The sequence below is a fragment of the Streptopelia decaocto genome, assembly GCF_964273445.1.
Source record: "Streptopelia decaocto genome assembly, chromosome: Z".
Classification (NCBI taxonomy): domain Eukaryota; kingdom Metazoa; phylum Chordata; class Aves; order Columbiformes; family Columbidae; genus Streptopelia; species Streptopelia decaocto.
Window position 1 is genome coordinate 54,393,739 of NC_138657.1, and position 17,721 is coordinate 54,411,459.

Here is a 17,721-nt window from a genome sequence, read left to right on the forward strand (position 1 = left end):
CTTCAAGGCTCGTAAGGAAGGGAGTAATCAGCCTGGCACCCAGGCACCTTGAGGCCGGTAGGAAGGGGAAGAAGAAACCTGTTTGGTTTGTCTACTTGTTTCACAGGATCTACAGGGCCTCACAAAGAGGGGAAAGGGAACAAATACAAGACCAGCTTGGTCACAGAGGGTGGCGGTTTGCCTTACATAATGGCATTAGTTATGCTAACTGTATTACCAGGGGTTGGAAGCAGGAGATACCTGTCACACCTGCACTGAATAAAAATAGATTTCTGATGTAAACTCCTTCTCGACGCTATAGCTTTGGATTTTTTGTAAGAATCAGATAGAGATAGGTTTTAATGCTTTTACAGATGTGCTGGATTTGTACCAGATATAGTCTGTTTGGAAAATATCTGTGTCCTGAACTTCCTAAGAAGCTGAAATATACAGTTCTTTAAGTACCATGCAATCAGTTTTGGCAGCCAGCTGGAATCTACTACCATAATAGTTTTAAGTCACTGTTCATGACTTGAAACTGAAATTTCCAAAAGTTATATTTTTCATGCCTTTATGTTCTCTATGTGGATTTGGCAGTGGCTCAAACAACAAAAGGGACCGAAAAAAATAGACCTTTTTTTTTTTTTTTTTTTAATTGGAAACACTCATTATTAAACATACACTATGAATGTCTTAGTTTAGTGGCAAGGCTTTCCAATATTCTGATGAAAGACACTCGAAAGGTTGCTTCATTTTTAGGCCAGACCTAAATAGCATTAAGTCGTGCTTTGACAATAAGCACTATTATCGGTTTACATTGGATGTCACTTTGCAGTTTGCATTTTAATATTAGAACACCGATGGCACTTTTCCTAGTTTATCAGAGGGCTGAATTCCAGTAAAACTTGTTGTACTCACCCACGCACAGTCTGTATCTCACATATCTATCATCTTTTTAAAACTGAGAATGCTTGACAATCCAAACAAGCCATGGTGAAAAAAGATGCAGAGGAGGGGAGAAATCAAAAGCAGAGGAGGTTGCAGGAGAAAGAAGGGGACCCAAGGGGAACAGAGGTGAGGAAGCTAATGAGGGAGAGGGAGTTCAGTTAAACCTCTTCAGATGGCCCAAAGACTGTACACTGCTTTGCTCCTGACTCGCACAGTCTAGGTTTTATTGGCTTTTTGAACAGATAACCTCCAGGCTGCATGAATGAAGCTGCAGCCTTTAGTGCTACTGACATATCCCAATCCACAGAAGACAACTGCAAAACCGAAATCCCCCAAAGGAAGAGCTCCTTCAGCAAATCTCAAGGTTTGAGTTTGGTGTAGGGGCCATAATATTCCTCTCAATTTAAGAATAACAGATTTAGAGTATTAGAGCATGAAGAAAAGTAAATCTTCTGCAGCTTGAGCTGAGTGGGAACTGTTTAGAGACATTACTGAGTCACTGATAAGACTCACATGTTGTTGGCTGGCAGCAGAGATTTCATTTGGGAATTCTGACTGATAGTGTAACTTTGTCAACATGCACAGTTACAGGGAGATAAAAAGAGCACGTTATTTATGGTTCAGCCAATAAAAACTATGGTTGCCACAGGATTTTATGACCTTCTTACCAACAGAATTAAATATTGTGAGTTGATGATCACATGCCAGGTTTTGTTTCTTTTGCTACTGGCTCTGTCTATGAAATAAAGAGACAGACTAGACAATATTGGAATCAGTCTTTCATGTACCTTCTTTAGTATATGCTTATATTACCATGATTAAGTTTGTTTATCTTCCTGATAAACTCCAGCATCTCATTACTGGCCTCTCAAAGGCGTTTTCCACTTTAACTTTTTGAAAAATAGAAGTGTTATCTTACAGACCATGCAAAACCAAACAAAACTGAAAATCTCATTAAGAGTATCTCAGTATAGTCTAATTAATGGATAACAGTTCAGCATGGCAACATTTAGAGGTTAATCTGATCATCTGGTTTGCTTTCATCTACTTCAGCATAGCCCTCAGTGATCATTTCTGAAAAGTGGGATCTGGTACAGAACAGAAGACACCTCCTTCATTTAACAGTTCTCTAAATAGCTGAGTATTTATATTGCCTCATCAGCCATGCAATGAAACTCCACTGTGAAACTTCTAGTCCCACAACGTCTGTTTATGTTCACACTGTCACATCTGCACTATTACTATTAATAATTGGTGTTCAGTTGGGTAGCCAGCTGAGAGATAGAAGATTACAAAACAGGCATGTTCTGTTTCTTGTTGTGTGATCGTAAAGAGCAAGGGGCAGAAATTCACCAACTAGAGGATAATTCTGCCACATATGGTCCTGGGAACTAGAACTGAAGAGTGAGGATAGTTAAGCCAGAGCTCTCTTCTTGCCAGATGTAGATAGTAGCTAGGAATGACTTGACAGGTTTCATCAAATAAGGGATTTAGGTGGGTTCATATCAGACAGTACTGCCACAAGACATTTTTATGAGTGAGTAAAACTGGCTTAGAAAAGGAGTGATGCCACCTTCCTTACTACTGCCCAGCTCTAACAAGAAGAAATTAATCCCCAGAACTGTAGCCGACCCTTATCTGTAGGGGTAGGGGCTCTAAAAGGGGTGCAGCCACACTCATGATGTAGTTACCAGTCTGCAGCTGGTGCTAACAGAGAGGCTGCAGTCTGTGATGCTGCAATAAGTCATGTCTAGTTATTTTCAACAGCTGTGCTGATCAACTACCATGTGAGATGATAAAGAAAAGAAAAAAAGAAAAGAAAAGAAAAGAAAAGAAAAGAAAAGAAAAGAAAAGAAAAGAAAAGAAAAGAAAAGAAAAGAAAAGAAAAGAAAAGAAAAGAAAAGAAAAGAAAAGAAAAGAAAAGAAAAGAAAAGAAGAAAAAAGGCAGTTATTTAAGCCATTCACTAGGCCACTTAGGTCCACTGGAAGTCAAATGAGACTCTCAGTGGTGAATTCTTGAAGCATGTTACTGAGATTAGCTCCACTGTGTAGCTCCACTCAGACATCAGTGACCCAGCATGATTTGGGTGAGTAGTTACTATCAACGTCTTCATGACTGAACTGTGCTGCTCAGATTTGAGGGAAAAGAAAGTCACCCTGAGATAATTCTGTCCAGCCAGTATTTATTCTTTTTTCTTACTAGGTTATGTAGGCAAAGTTAATATGGTTTGATGCAGCTGAGGACAGTTGAATTAACATCCTGATATGGGGTGGCTGCCTAGTATCTAAGAAAATGGCACATTTATAGTGAAGGAGGTTCAAGGGGACTGTAGGACCTTCTGCAGAAGCAGTTAGTCCCACAGCAAAATTAATGAAAGGAGCAAGTGTGAGTAAAGGCCAACATGACCAAGAACCCCATATGGATAATTTAAGTTCCACAAGTATGTTTCTTTCTATGCTTTAAGAACATAAAAATAGGAAAGAATGAAAAATGTTATCTAAACTTAGCTGTATTTCCTGATTAGCTGCTACAATGGGTGAATAATTTTTTTGACAGTAAATCTACTGAAAACATTTTATGATGAGATTTGAACTTTTAAATCAAAGGTTTACTATTTTGAAGACAAAAACACTCAGATAAGGATTTGCATAAATTTCCATTTGTAATATGCCTATTTAAAATCAATGTTTAGTAAAAAGGAAAAGATAAGAAAATATCTTCATCAAGGTAATGTTGTTCAGGCTACTGTGCTGTTTAAGCCTAACATCAGATATTTTATCATGAAGAGCCTTTAAAAAAAAAACTAAAGTCATGTATTTGGCAATGTCAGTGATAAGAATTTCTGGCACATCCAGAACTTCAAGAAACAAAAAATAGTTTGGATGACATTGAAGATATTTCAAAGATTTTTTTTTTTGGTTGGTCTGTCATGAATGATCTGCTGAAAATTACAGGAAGTTGTAATTAAAAATATAAAACTCTCTATTTGCAACATTTTCCTATCACCATAGATTTTTTTTTAAAGTAGGATTAAGTTGCAGAATATGCTGATGTTCAAATCTCTAAGTATATGCCCTGCCCTTGCACTTGAAATGTGGGGATATTATTTTTTGGATATGCTGGGAGAAACGTTGTGGAAGACAATGGGTGAAAAATGGCTAAGCAAACTGACCTGGAATACAGAGTTTTGCTTAAATATTTTAAAACATTCCACCAAAAATAACTTTTTGATAAATGTCTTGATACTATTTTGAGTAAGGAATAAAATTTTTTTTAGAAAGATAAGATAGAGTTTGCAACTGGCCTTATTTCTTCTTACAGGCATAAAAAGTGAAAAGAATCTTAGTGTCATTTTGTGCATAAAAAAGTTGATTTCCAATAGTGTACACTAAAAGGGAAAACTGTAAATTTCCTGTAATTACAACCACTAACAATATTTCAAACTTTAAAATGTGTTTTTTGTTTCCCATATTTAAGTCTATAAAGAATGCCAGTCCTCTTTTCCCTGATGTTCACCCATTGTCACAAGAAAGACTTAGATACAATGGAAAAAAATATACCAAGCTGTGATTATTTTGAAATATTAATCCTTAAATTTCACTGTCTTCTTTTCACAGGATATAATTTATGCAGTATTAGCATTTCATTCTTTTGTTTCAAATAGGAAAAAAACCCCATGAAACTATCCACCAATGTACAATTTCTTGCACCTGCTTGGCTGAAAACTAAAACTATGGCAAAAAAGGAATCTGCTTAAATTTGTGCCCAAGTTAATACATTTAATATTGGCACACTCAGAATATTTTTCCAGCCAGCTCTAAGCTGCATTGCTGTGTGGCAGTTGCTTTCAGCTGCACAGCGGACAGTTTGTGCGTGGATTGCCAGTGGACACGGTGCAGGTCATGTTGGGACAGAGCCCCAGGGAACAGAGCTCTGAGGATGCGCAGGGAATGGCACACATGGCTTGCGTCAGCACTCTGTGCAGCAGAACAGCACAAATTGTGCTGCAGGTCAGGTCATCTCTTTTGGGAAAGAGGGATGGAGGCTAAATTTGCCTAGAAGCGCTTTCCAGATTTGTTCCCTCATATACAGCAAACAATGGATTTTTCTTAAATGATAGAACTGTATTCAACATTGAGGGGTAAAAAGAAAAATAGCCTATCTGTAGATCAAGTATATGCTGAGCATGAACATAAGACTGAAATTTTAGAGGTGGAAGCAGAAAGAAGGTATCATTCAAAACATTATACCCTTTAGCAGTGCTGACATTAACCTGATGGCCTTAATTTGCTTTGAGGACTTCTTACATTTGCCCATTAACATGTTAATGTATTTCCCAATTTTATTTTTTCCCTTAATAAAAATTTAAAAAATGCCATCATGTCTCTTCTTACAAGAGAGACGTGACAGAACACACAAAAAAAAGCAATTTCTAGTGTACTGTAACTGTAGCTACTAACTTACAGTTCACTTGAGGTGCTAGACGGAAAGAAAAAGATTAAAGTTTGAAGAAATTGAGCAGTTTTTTTCCACAATGTTGTCCAGAATGACAACTAGTACTGCCATGCCCAGTAAATCCAGCTGACAAATGCCATGTTGTAATGAATGCTGATATTTTTAAAGACTTAATTCTGAATGTTAAATTGAATTGATAGTAGCATAGGCACTCTTTAAGGTTCTTCTTTAAAATAATCTCAAACGATACCTTGAAGAATTTAATTCTAGCCATGAATGTTGTAGGAAACACAGACCCATCTCTTTTCTGGTAACAGCTGAACTTATATTTCACAGCTCAATTACCTGCTCTGGTTTTACCTAATGTCCACTGCTTCAGTTCTATTGCCTTTGTCTAGACCAAATTCCCAGTAACCCTCTCCCACATGTTATGGGCACAGATGAAGGGCATACAATCAGTATTTCATTCTGCTGGCTTTGATTTGAAATTAACCTAATCTGCTGAGTCAAAGCATGATCAATTTACTGTTTCAGCTAGTAGCCAGATTTTCAGACATCCACACTCCCTGAATAAAAACAGAAACCATCGGTCCCTGTGAACTTCTGAAAGTCTGTATCTATAAATACTATACTGTATCTATTCCATTCAGTGCTGTGAATAGTACCATTGGCATATTTTTCAGAGGAAACAGATCTGAAATTGAAGATAAATACTCTTCAATTGTATTATCGAAGTTTCTAAACATTTATACTAACTGATGATAAAGTCCATAGATGACATAAAAAACACTCAAATGGTAAAAAATTATGAAGGACCTGTCAATTTTATATGTCAGTCTGAACTCTCTGCCAAGCAAGGCTCACTTAAACAGCCCCTGTTGTAGTGCATGTCAAAGCATATGAGGAACACAGCTATTCAGAGAACACAGGTTAGTTGAATATACCCTAGAAGGCAGCAATTCTACAGTGACAAAACAACTATAGGATGTGAGCAGTGACAGTGTATTCTTAGCATCATCCTCTGGATGAGACTGAAGGCAATAAATCACTGGGTATACATAAAGCAGAATTACCAGAAGTACCAATTCCAGATTTCTCATACCAAACGTTTTTGAATCGCAACAACAAAAAAAAAATCTTTATTTAGGTTACAAATGTAACTTGTTGTTACCATCATTCACAGTCTTTAATGTTTTTCTAAATTTCAATTAGAGAAGGGAAGGTATGAATATTTTCCGAAGTCTCTGCAACATTGTTGAAATCTATTGGACCTTCAAGTCATTTAGCTAAGCTTTTAGACAAAACCCTTTCTCAGTCCCACGGAGAGGTGCACAAATGCTTGGCTGCTATACTGTTGCGTATTGGTGCTAATAGGTTAGATAAAATTGCAGATAATGATTTTTTAAGTGTAAAATGTTAATAGTCAAATTAGATATAGAATTCCTCACAGCTGAATAGACTCATGCGGACCTCGGCATGGCATCCAGAAGTACAACTATCCATCTGCTATAAAGGAAAAATGTCAGCCAAACTTCAGACTGAAAAGAATGCCTTTCAATGTAAGCACAACCAATGTGAACTAACTGCTTTTAAAGAAACATCCCAATTCACAAGTTAAACCAAACCCCTTTATCCAAATCTAAAAGGTACCTGTAGGGCCATTGTCCTGACTGCAGTGCGGTTTCCAGATCAAGCCTTGAAGCTGATGTGATTTGAGCTTGGATTTGGCCCGTTGTGCAAGTGTATGAAATGACACCACTGCCTTCAGAGCCACATTTGTCACAGAGAAAAGCATTTAAAGCCCCACAGAGGCTTAAAAGCTCCCACTCCCTCTCCCCGCATTTCATGAATGCGCAGACACACGTGCATAGTCATGGCTACTTTTCTTCAGCATTGGTAACTGAGAGTTTTCTTTAACTTCTCTCACATTCAGAAGCAAGCTGTAGTTTTATAATTACTATCAACATTGGAGAATGGGCTAATCAAAATCGATTATCAGCTGTGAGATGGGAGGAATAAAACAGAGGAAGCAGGGCAGCAACTGGGCTCACAAAATTAGAAATAAAAATAACGAGAAAATCTATGTCTCATCCTGACAAGTGTGGCACTCTGCCTCTCTGTCATCCCTTTCATCATGCAGATTACTGGTCAGAAGAAGATCTGGGGATATAATAATGCAATTCTTCTTGTCTACCTGATTTCTGTAGTAGCTGCTAACTGTTTGTACAGCTTCTAGATAAAAATGATGGAAAAATAATATTTCACTACATTTAAGAACTCCATAGCTCTTAAATATTTTCTTGTTTCATTTGATAGGGACTTTTTAAAATTAGTATGAAGCCTAGTTATTTTTCACCAGGAGACAAAGAGCACCAGTCATATGAGATCTAGAATGATGGAAAACAATCAGCTGGGAAAATCAATAATAAGTGCTCAAATTTACACTTGCTATAAAGAAACCTTTGTGTCAGAGGAAGCCAGATAATACATGGTATGCCATCTGGTTTGCCCAGAGTTGGGGCAATGAGACTTGAAGATTATAGCTAGTCCCGGACAACCATTATCACCTGGTTAACCCAGTGCTTGAACAGAAATAGCCCATGAACCAAAGGATAGCAGAGGCAAAGCAAGAAGGTGCTTCAGCTGGCAGGCCCAGGACTCAGAGGTGCTGGCAGCCACAACTGCAGGTTCAGCTGTTTGGCTAGATGTACTCCTTTATTCCCTCTTTTTCTAACTTTCACAGCAGCATCTACAAAAAAACCTTTCAGCTACCTCCTGCTAGGCAGGAGATTCTGTCTCATGCTGTTGAACAGAACAGCACTCACAAATGCGTAACAGCAAGCACTCAGCACAATGCCTCCAGCCTGTATTATACAAAATGGGCAGAACATCCCTTCGGTGTAATAAATCACAGTGAGCAAATATGTCTTCCTCTGGGAGTATCAAGCAAAACTCCTCTCAGATACATTCAGCTGTTCAAAAGCTGGTTGTCTGGTCTATACTCGTCATGTCAGCTTATCAGTTCTCTAGTAAATGGAAATAGATGGTCATAAGAGCAATTTGGTGTGCAATTGTACAGATAACTGATGAAGAGGAGAAGGTGGGACACACTGGAGGTGCCCCTTTTCCCTGGAAGAGTGCGAATGACCGCATGCCTAATGCTTACATGGGAAATGTTAAGCAACCCAGGATCCCAGTTGTAGAGCAGAATTGAGCTAAGATTCTCAGTTCTTATTTTCAGAATGGTTAATGACCAGGCTCAGTATATACAGACCAAGAAAAACTGCAAGTGTAGAGAGGGAAGGTGTTCCATGGCTTCGGTGACACTTTCTGTTACAATAATTAATCGAAGAGGGTGGAAAAGTTTTATTTTTCTTGAAGAGTCTGAGGCTGAGTAACAATTCTTGTTAGAAACAGGCATCACAGCATCACTGCCTCTTACTTTAAGTGTGAAATGTGTTTCTGAACTCGCCTGTCTTGAAAGAAGCACATAGTAGTGCATATCTTTAAACAAGTTTCAAAAAGCCAGAGAAACATACTGAACAAATCACAAAAACTCTGAACAAAATCCTTTCTTAAACACAGTTCTCTCATGGCAATGGCATACAAGAGAACACATGGAACACACAGGACAAATGCTATTCCTGTCACTCAGAGCACTGCCAGGAGGAGCTCAGATATTAAAATAACTTGTGAAGGAACAGATCACTGATATTAACTTTACCTTTCCTTTTGGGTCAGCTTAAAAAAAGCCTTAGGTTGTTTGGATGCTGACGGACCCGTATCTGATCAAAATGACACACTTTTACAGAGACATCTTGACATTCACATAATACAAGGTAATATAACTACTAGTAATTTTAGGTTCTGCTATTTGGATGAAGTTTGCTCATCGTTTTTACATGAGGTATAAGACTGACAGCATAATGTGTAACTGTCTGTGGTTAAAAGTAACACGACGAAAAATTAAATTAAAAGACAACCCTGACACATGGTATCTCATTTTTTTTCTGTGAAATATGGAAACACTTCTTGGTATCTTAGCAGTTACTTTCCAGACTAACATGTAGCTGGTTTTAGTAGTATGAATAACATACATCAGCTGAAATCACAGAAAACACAATGGTTACAATTAATTATATGGAACACATTTTAAACTATTAATTTGTCTTTCCAGAAAAAAAGCCTCACTGTATACTCAGGCATATGAATACTTGTGTACTCTATTTGGAAATAAGATTTCAAAAATAATTTACACTGTCACAGTAGGTGATTGATATCAAATATTCTCTGTCCTATTTAATAAAAATTCCAGGTTTTACTTACCAGTCCTGCACAGCATTGAAAGATTCTTCATTCGTGATGTCATACATTAAAATGAAGCCCATTGCACCCCGGTAGTAAGCAGTGGTAATAGTTCTATATCTCTCCTGACCTGCTGTGTCCTGAAATAATAACAAACAAAATTTTTATGTTGCAAATAAATTAATAAATGATTTTTTTTTTTTTCAATAGAAAGAAAACTCTGATGGCAGTGATTGTATAACTCTGCAATCCTACTCATAAAACTAATTAAGGAGGAGAAGACTGAGAATAACAGGAAAAGGAGAATTCTGCATTGGATCATAATAAGAGGGACACATCCATTCTGTCATCAGATGCAAGTGGAGAGAAGCAGAATAGCCTGGCCCTCTGTCAGGTCATATATACTGACTCATTCACGGGTTCATGTCATTCAGCTTGAGACTTGGGTAAGAACCTTGTCTCCTGCTCCTGCCTTGTACATTCCCAGTTCAACAGAGGGGACAGGTAAAGTCTCACATCCTGGATAAAATGCTGGGACAAAATAGCATCCTTCGCATCTTCATTGTAAGATCAGGATGATCATGAAGTCTGGAAATATCCCGATCAAAGAGGAAATGTCTAGTTGTTCTGTTCTTGAGATTTTAAGCCATTGGTGCACATGTCAGCTTCAGGACCAATATAATCTGCCTTGCAAAATAAAAGCTGGGGTGCAGTATATTTAAAATAAGGATGATATCTGACCAAAAAAAAAAAAGTTTGCTATCAGTCCATTACCTCAAAACAGTTTTCTCCCTCATTCTCTGTATCTTGTTGTCATGGTTTAACCTGAGCTAGCAATACAACCACAATAGCCGCTCACTCACCCCCCACCCCACCACAACAGGGGAGAGAATCAAAAGGGAAGGGAGAAACTTGGGCTGAGATAAACACCGTTTAATAAAATAACAAAATACTAACACACTACTAGTAAATATATGTATAAAATATAAATAAAAGATACTCAAGGTAATTCCTCAACAAATTCTGGCCATACGGAGCAGCCAGTCCCAGGGAGCAACTCAGTCCCAACAGCTGATCCCAAAGAGAAAAGAAAGAGGAAAAAGGCAGCAAGGCTCAGAGGCCTCTGCAAAATGGCAAAAGGCCAAACTAAATGTCCCAGATCAAACTCCCATGGCTCTAAAGAAAGCACCACAGAGCCAGAGCAAGAACACCCCAGAGAAAAAGACAGAGTGAAAGAAGAAGTTCCCGACTCCTTAAATAAGAAGCATGATGCTAATGGGATGGTATACTCTCATCGATCAGCCTGGATGTCAGTCAAGCTCTGCCCCATCCCTTCCCCCCTTCCTTGCTGCCTCACACCTGTGGGCAGAGCACTCAGAGTGTCCTTGGCTCTCAGACCAGGGCAATTAAAAACATGAACTCTGTGCTGGGGTGTTATCTTTTGTTCTCAAACTAAGTACAAATAATGAGTGTGCTAGCTATGGAAAAAAAAAAAAAAAGGGTTTCTAACTGCATTAAGAAAATTCACCCATTTTCAGTCAAACCAGCACACTCATTCAAATGCCTTGAAAGTAAGAATTGTAAGTCAACCTTTCTCTGACTGCTCCTTTTACCTATTTCCATGAAAAAATTCCCACAGAAGGGACTACCTGTTGCTATAAATATATACCTATATGTATGTATGTATATGTATACATATATGTATGTATATGTATATATGCAACGTCTAGCATAACCACCCACGTCTGTACTACAATTGTGAGACAATAGGAATAACTGAAATACAGGAAATATGTATTTCCTGTTCCAGCACACCTTTTTAATATTTTTAAACCATATACATTTGAAATGTTATATGAGACATATGTAACATTTCAGCACAATCTGGTAACTAACAGATCATCTGCATGCATTAGATTTTAATGAATTTTTTAAACTAATATAACTACTTCAGATTTTGTGAGTGGGTAAGAAATAGTTTACTTTAGAATAAGGACAAATTTATTTAATTTGCCTTCCTAGAGAGAGAGAAGGATAACCAGTGATAAACAACGCTTAATTTGGCATGTTTTCTGAAGTGGTTCCTGGGCTATCAGTATTGCCTTGTGAACAAGGCAATACACATTCTTTACACATATATCATTTATCTTGTAAGCTTTCTTTACACATATATCATTTATCTTGTAAGCTAATAGAATAATAAAAAAAAAGATATTAGAATCATAGAACAGTTTGTGTGGGAAAAGGCCTTCAAAGTTCATTTAGTCCAGCATGGGGCATCTGCCACCTCTCTGGGCAACCTATGCCAGTGTTTCACTACCCTCATAATAAAATATTTCCTCTTCATGTCTAGTCTGAGTCATCCCTGTTGCAGCTTGAAATCATTACCACTTGTCCTATCGCAACAGGCCCTGCTAAAAAGTCTGTCCCCATCTTTCTTACAGGCTCTTTTTAAGTGCTGAAAGGCCACAATAAGGTCTCCCTGGCACCTTATCTTCTCCAGGCTGAACAGCCCCAACTCTCTCAGCCTGTCCTCACAGGAGAGCTGTTCCAGCCCTCTGATCACTTTCATGGCCTCCACTCAACAATCTCCTTCAGGTCCATGTCTTTCCTGTATTGAGGGTTCCAGAGCTGGACACAGGACTCCAGGTGGGGTCTCACCAGAGCGGAGTAGAGGGGCAGAATCACCTCCCTCAACCTGCTGGCTACACTCCTTTATAATTGGTCTTCCACATACATCAGAAAACACTTATAGAATAAGAAACATAACCAAGACAGTTACTGAAACCAAACAAGGTTTTAGGTAAAACACACAGATTCTCTTCATTCTGGATTGCAGCCTCTACTGTCTTGATGTAGTTCCAGTGTTCCAAGATAGAAAGCTAATGCAGAAGCCAGACTCTAACAGGTCTCACAGGAGGTTAGGTTATGTCTTTGCAGCAAAGGTCAGACAGACCTAAACCTTTTCTGCTTATATTCTGAGGTGGCTAATTCTATATCAACTGTGGTCTGGAGGGTGGATAGCTGCATTGACAGAACTACTCCCAGATTTGCTGGTGGTATTACTGAATATTAAGGTATGCAGAATCTTATGCTAAGCCTGTGTGTATTCTGATAGTCAGAGGTCAGTTCTTTCCCAGTAGGTCATAGTCTGTCAGTAAGAAAAAAAGTATCATTGAAATCTTGAGTAAAATGATTTATTAGCAGAAGAAGTATTACCTGTCATTACTTAAAACCATTTATTTGTATACCTTTTATGGAGTAAGTTTCATTCTCACAAGTTTTGCTGATTTCATTTACTTGATATTGGAGAAAAAAGCTGGGAGGGACAGAAGGAAAATATGGCCTACAGCAAGCACACAGCCTTTCTGTACAGAAGAGATATGATTTTCAAATGAGTTTTGTCAGTGTCTATCTACTTGTTTGTCAGTCAGAGACATACATAGTTGGAAATACAGTCATATGACAAGCAGTAGCCCACTGCCACTGAAACAAATCTTATTTTGCTGTTGGTGATTTCCATTGGAGTCTCTCTGCAAATAAGAATAAACAGTCCTAGCAATAAAACTGTAACTATTTTCTGTGCAATGTTAAAGGTAGGTAGTGTGGGCTTTAAGCACTCTTGATTACAGAGAATGAAAAATGAGTGTAAAGGAAGACAAATCAAGATAAAAGTTCTTAAATAATTTTACGGAAAGGGAAATGAAGTTGCAGATGAAGATCCAAACACCAACTGACTTTGGGACAGGGGATGTTCTTCCGGACCTAGGCATTTGATTTGTGTCAGTATGGAAAGAAACCAGGTATTTGGTTGGTTTGTTTGTTTGTTTGTTTGTTTGGTTTGTTTTGTTTGTTTGAATTTTGTTTTGTTTTGTTTTGTTTTCAATACAGGCATCTAATATGTGCCTGTAGGTAACGTTATGTTAATGTCATGATAAAGAAGATTTTCTAGAGGGTGACATAGATGGATGACCACGAACAAAGAGGAATTTATTGGTTTCAAACATTGATAATCACATTCCCATTGGTATTACTTTCTATTCACTTGCTTTAAGGATCCTTATATGTATACTTTCATATTACAAAACATTATTGCTTTTTTGCCAGAAATACGATAGCTAAAAGGACCACTAAAGCTTTTCCATCAGTAAAGATCCTGAATAGGGCATGCATACCTATAGACAGTGAAAGAGAAATCGTAGTGGTATAGACTGAGTGCAAACTATCTGTTTCTAGTTCAGTGTCAAGATAGCAACCTGGTATGTATTTGGCCAACTCTCCTTTAACATGTATGTATCAATGGTATGGAAAGAGTAAATCTAGATTATCTTGACTGTTCATCTGAGTTAAACTTAAGGCTCTGAACTTGACAGTACAATAAATCCTAAAGTGAATACATATTATTTATTTTTACAGTAACCACATGAACCAGGTTTTGTCCTGTGCTCTCCCTTGAAACAGCCCTTCAATAATGTTATAGGAAGTTTCCTACAGATTCCTATTATTAGTGTGTAACTGCCATACCATTGAAGGCTGTAGTGTATTGGGAATGCACCAGTGGCTGACAAAAACGCTCCCAGAGAAGAGGAGAGATATAACATAATAGACATCTGTTATAGTAGAAACACTTAGGAATAGCAAGCTAGATGACTCACAAATAACTTGTATTCCACACAAAGTTATGAGTTTACTGGGCTGGAAAGTCTCAAAACAGAGAAAACAAGGTTCTGATAGTAATCTTGAAAAATAATAAGTATTTAAGCTTGCAAAGTCAGTTAGCTGAGTTAATTTAGCAGAAGTAAATCCCCCTGTCTTACTGTCAAGTCCTCTAAGCTAGACTCCATCCAGAATGTGCCATACCAGCTTAGACTATACCAACGTTTTTGAGCAGTACCTTAAATCAGACCCTTGAATTAATTTACTGAACATGTGCTCTCCTTCTCACCTTCGCCTAGCACTGCACTACTCACAGGAACAACACTTTATGTAAATAACTCCCAAGTGGAGTTGTTCATTAGTAATGCAGACAGTTTTGAAGGTGAAAGCAAACAGCATTTGGCAGCAAGAATTTTTAACGAGCCTGTCATGAAGGAATCCAGTCTGCAAAACACAAACTTATTTTGAAGCACACTTGAGTGAGTCTGTGCCTCTGCATTTCTGTCCTGTATGCTAAACATACAAATATCTTTTTAGATCCACTTCCTCACATTATGAGCTTTACTCATATCACAATACAGCTTGTGTTATGTGTCAAAAAACTGGCAGCAGTAGAGGATGGTTTCTTGGATGGAATTTTTATCTCTGCTGCACATTCACAACATTTGGAGACAAGGCAAACAGAAAGATAAAATTAGAAATGTGAATTGGGTCAATTCTCACTTCGCAGGTCAAAATTTTTTGTTAAGGTAAATGAAATTGGCACAGCAATCAAGATCGGCCACTCCTTTCTGAGTTTCATGTTTCTTTCCTGCTGTTGCTTCTCAAAGGTTATTTATATACTCCATCAAAGAGACTGTATTTCTTTGGTTTCTCCTATTGATATATTATATATAAGGACTTGAGGCAGTAAGTGAATGAAAATCTAAACTAGCTCTTTCAGAGCAGCACAAAAGGTGTCTCTGATATTTCCCCAGGGATCTCTGGGTTCTCAAGGAAGAAAGGATAAAAAGAAAAGTAGGACAAACAAAGGAAAAAAAGTAAGAGAGCTGTTCAGGGAGTGGCAAGGGACAACCTCTGCAAAAGCCCTCTTGAGATGGGGGGCAGACAGGGGTAAAGTCATCTGAAGCCCACTGCTAACCACCCAGGAAGAACATTTGAGGGTTTATAGCAAAAGCAACTGGGCAGGGCACAAAGTGGACAAGGAGAAAACCTGCTGGAGCAGGAGGAGCTGACTATCCTGGGAGCACCGTTTCTGAACAAACAGCACTTCCAACAGAAAGCATTAGGCACATAGAAACACTAATATATTAACATTTACAAGTAGGAATGGGAAACACAGTTCAAAACAGTTTATTTAGCTAATGTATGCACAAAAGATGTAACACCGAATACTGCCAACTCATTCTTTGCTTATGTACCTCAGCTGCCCTTTCCAGAATTCTCATGGCTTTGGTTTCCCTGGAATTCTTTCTTCTATATACATACATGCATATATATATTTATGTCTGTATGTATGCATGCATGCGTTTGTAGAAATATACACATATAGAAATACATATAGAAATATATACATGTGGAGCATGAAAAGCCAGCTACTAAGCTTGCCAGTACATATCTGCTAGACCTATATGCTAGTCCTTAAATCTCACCCCCAAATCACAGCTGACAGTTAATTCATTGTATAGGAGGGATGTGGGACCATGGCAGGGACAGCTGGAAATAGCTGGGGCTAGAGCAGTGGGGAGCACCATTATTCCAAATGTGGCTAGCAAAAAAGGGCCTGGGAGAGCTCTCCTGGCAGGCAGAAAGTGATGCAGAGATTGCACTAGAAAGACAGTTTGGCTCCAAGAAAGTTCAAACTGGGATTGCAAAAGTACTTTACTGCCAGATTTGCTTTCTCTTACTCCATCCATGCCACTGGTGACTGTGCCTGAAGTTAATTTCCTTTTAAATTTTCTCATTTTCTCCCTTCCTGTTCTTTCGTCTCTCTTCTTCTTTATTTTTAAGACTTGAGTACAATGTTCATTCTCTGCAGTTCAGCTACCATGCCTTCCTACCACTGCCTCCTTTCTAGCTCAATGCAGCTTGACCTCAGTTGCCACCGGTTCTGGCACGAGTTTTGAGCCACATTGCCATTTCAGGTCATGCCTCCCTCTTTCCCTGCCATGAGCTGCAGCTTTCTCCTTGTCCTGTCTTTGCTTTGGCTGTGGTCTGTCCTGATCTGTTGGAAGTGAGTATCAATTCCTCTTGTCCTTCTTCTCCACCTTTGGACACACCTTATAAAGCACCTGTCAAAACAGTAGAACCTGGCATTCTTTCAAAGGTAAGACAGATTAATTAAAGTACAACTTTATATTTTCATGAAGCTTCATGTTAGGTCTTAAGAAGAATCTCTCTTTCTGGAAAGGCTCGGGTTTTGCCTTCAAGATCCTTATTTTTTAAATTTTATTTTATTTTATGAAAATTGTTACAGAATCAAACATTAACTACAACTGCCAAAAAGAGTATTGTGGAAATAATGAATTTAAAAAATCTAATTTGCACATCATGTGATAATACAAGTATTTTTAATTAATAAAATTAAAAGACAAATTAATATTGGAGCCCAGCTTGTAACTACAGCTCAGGAAAAATCCATTGAATAACTTTCTATTTGTATTATTTTTAAATACTTGTAAATGGGACTGTAAAAATTTCCTCATATTTTTCAGAAAAAGAATGAAACAAGAGAAAGCCAGTCTGAAAAAATAGTTACATACAAACAAATTCACCAAAGCTGTGATAAGGGTCTTTGTTCTACAGGCAGCTATTACCAAATGGGAAGCACTGGAAAAACAGGTGATATTCTGAGTTTTGTAATTTTTTTTTTTTTAAAGTTCCTGCTCTCAGATTCCTGTGAATGTACAAGAATAGCTATGTTTTTCTTTCCATTTTTGAAAACCTTTGTAGTCAGAGATAAAAAATGTGTCCTAATGCATAATCAAAAAAAATGAAAGGCATTTAATATGGACTAAAATTAGTGCATTAGGAATAAAACTTGTACTGAAACCAAAATAATTTTTGAATGCTGACATCTGGCACTGAATTTTGGTAAAGCCTGAGATGATCAGAACAACCTGCTTTTGAGGGAAAGGGACACAAAGAAATATTAGATCTCTAATAGCATTACAAGGTATGATAATCTTAGAAACCTGACACTCAAATACACTACGGACAATCTTCAGACTTGACAGAGAGTCTCCTTAAGCTCCTGAAGTGTACTTGCTAATTTAGCCACTAAACAAACAGCAGGTCACTGTACTTACAGTGGGATGAGGAATGGTTGCAACAGAGTCAATCTTAATGCTATGAGACTGATGCCTGTTAAGAAAATA

General features: G+C 37.9%; 1 protein-coding gene across 1 annotated transcript in view; it reads right to left on the bottom strand.

Annotated features, from left to right (window-relative positions):
• Nucleotides 1-17,721, bottom strand: part of RAB3C (RAB3C, member RAS oncogene family) — a gene marked incomplete at both ends in the record, with an annotated part of 113,555 nt that overhangs the window by 44,897 nt on the left and 50,937 nt on the right. Inside the window, one exon of the mRNA XM_082074991.1 lies at nucleotides 9,710-9,828. Coding sequence (XP_081931117.1) covers nucleotides 9,710-9,828 — 119 coding nt within the window. The remainder of the gene's footprint in view (nucleotides 1-9,709; nucleotides 9,829-17,721) is intronic.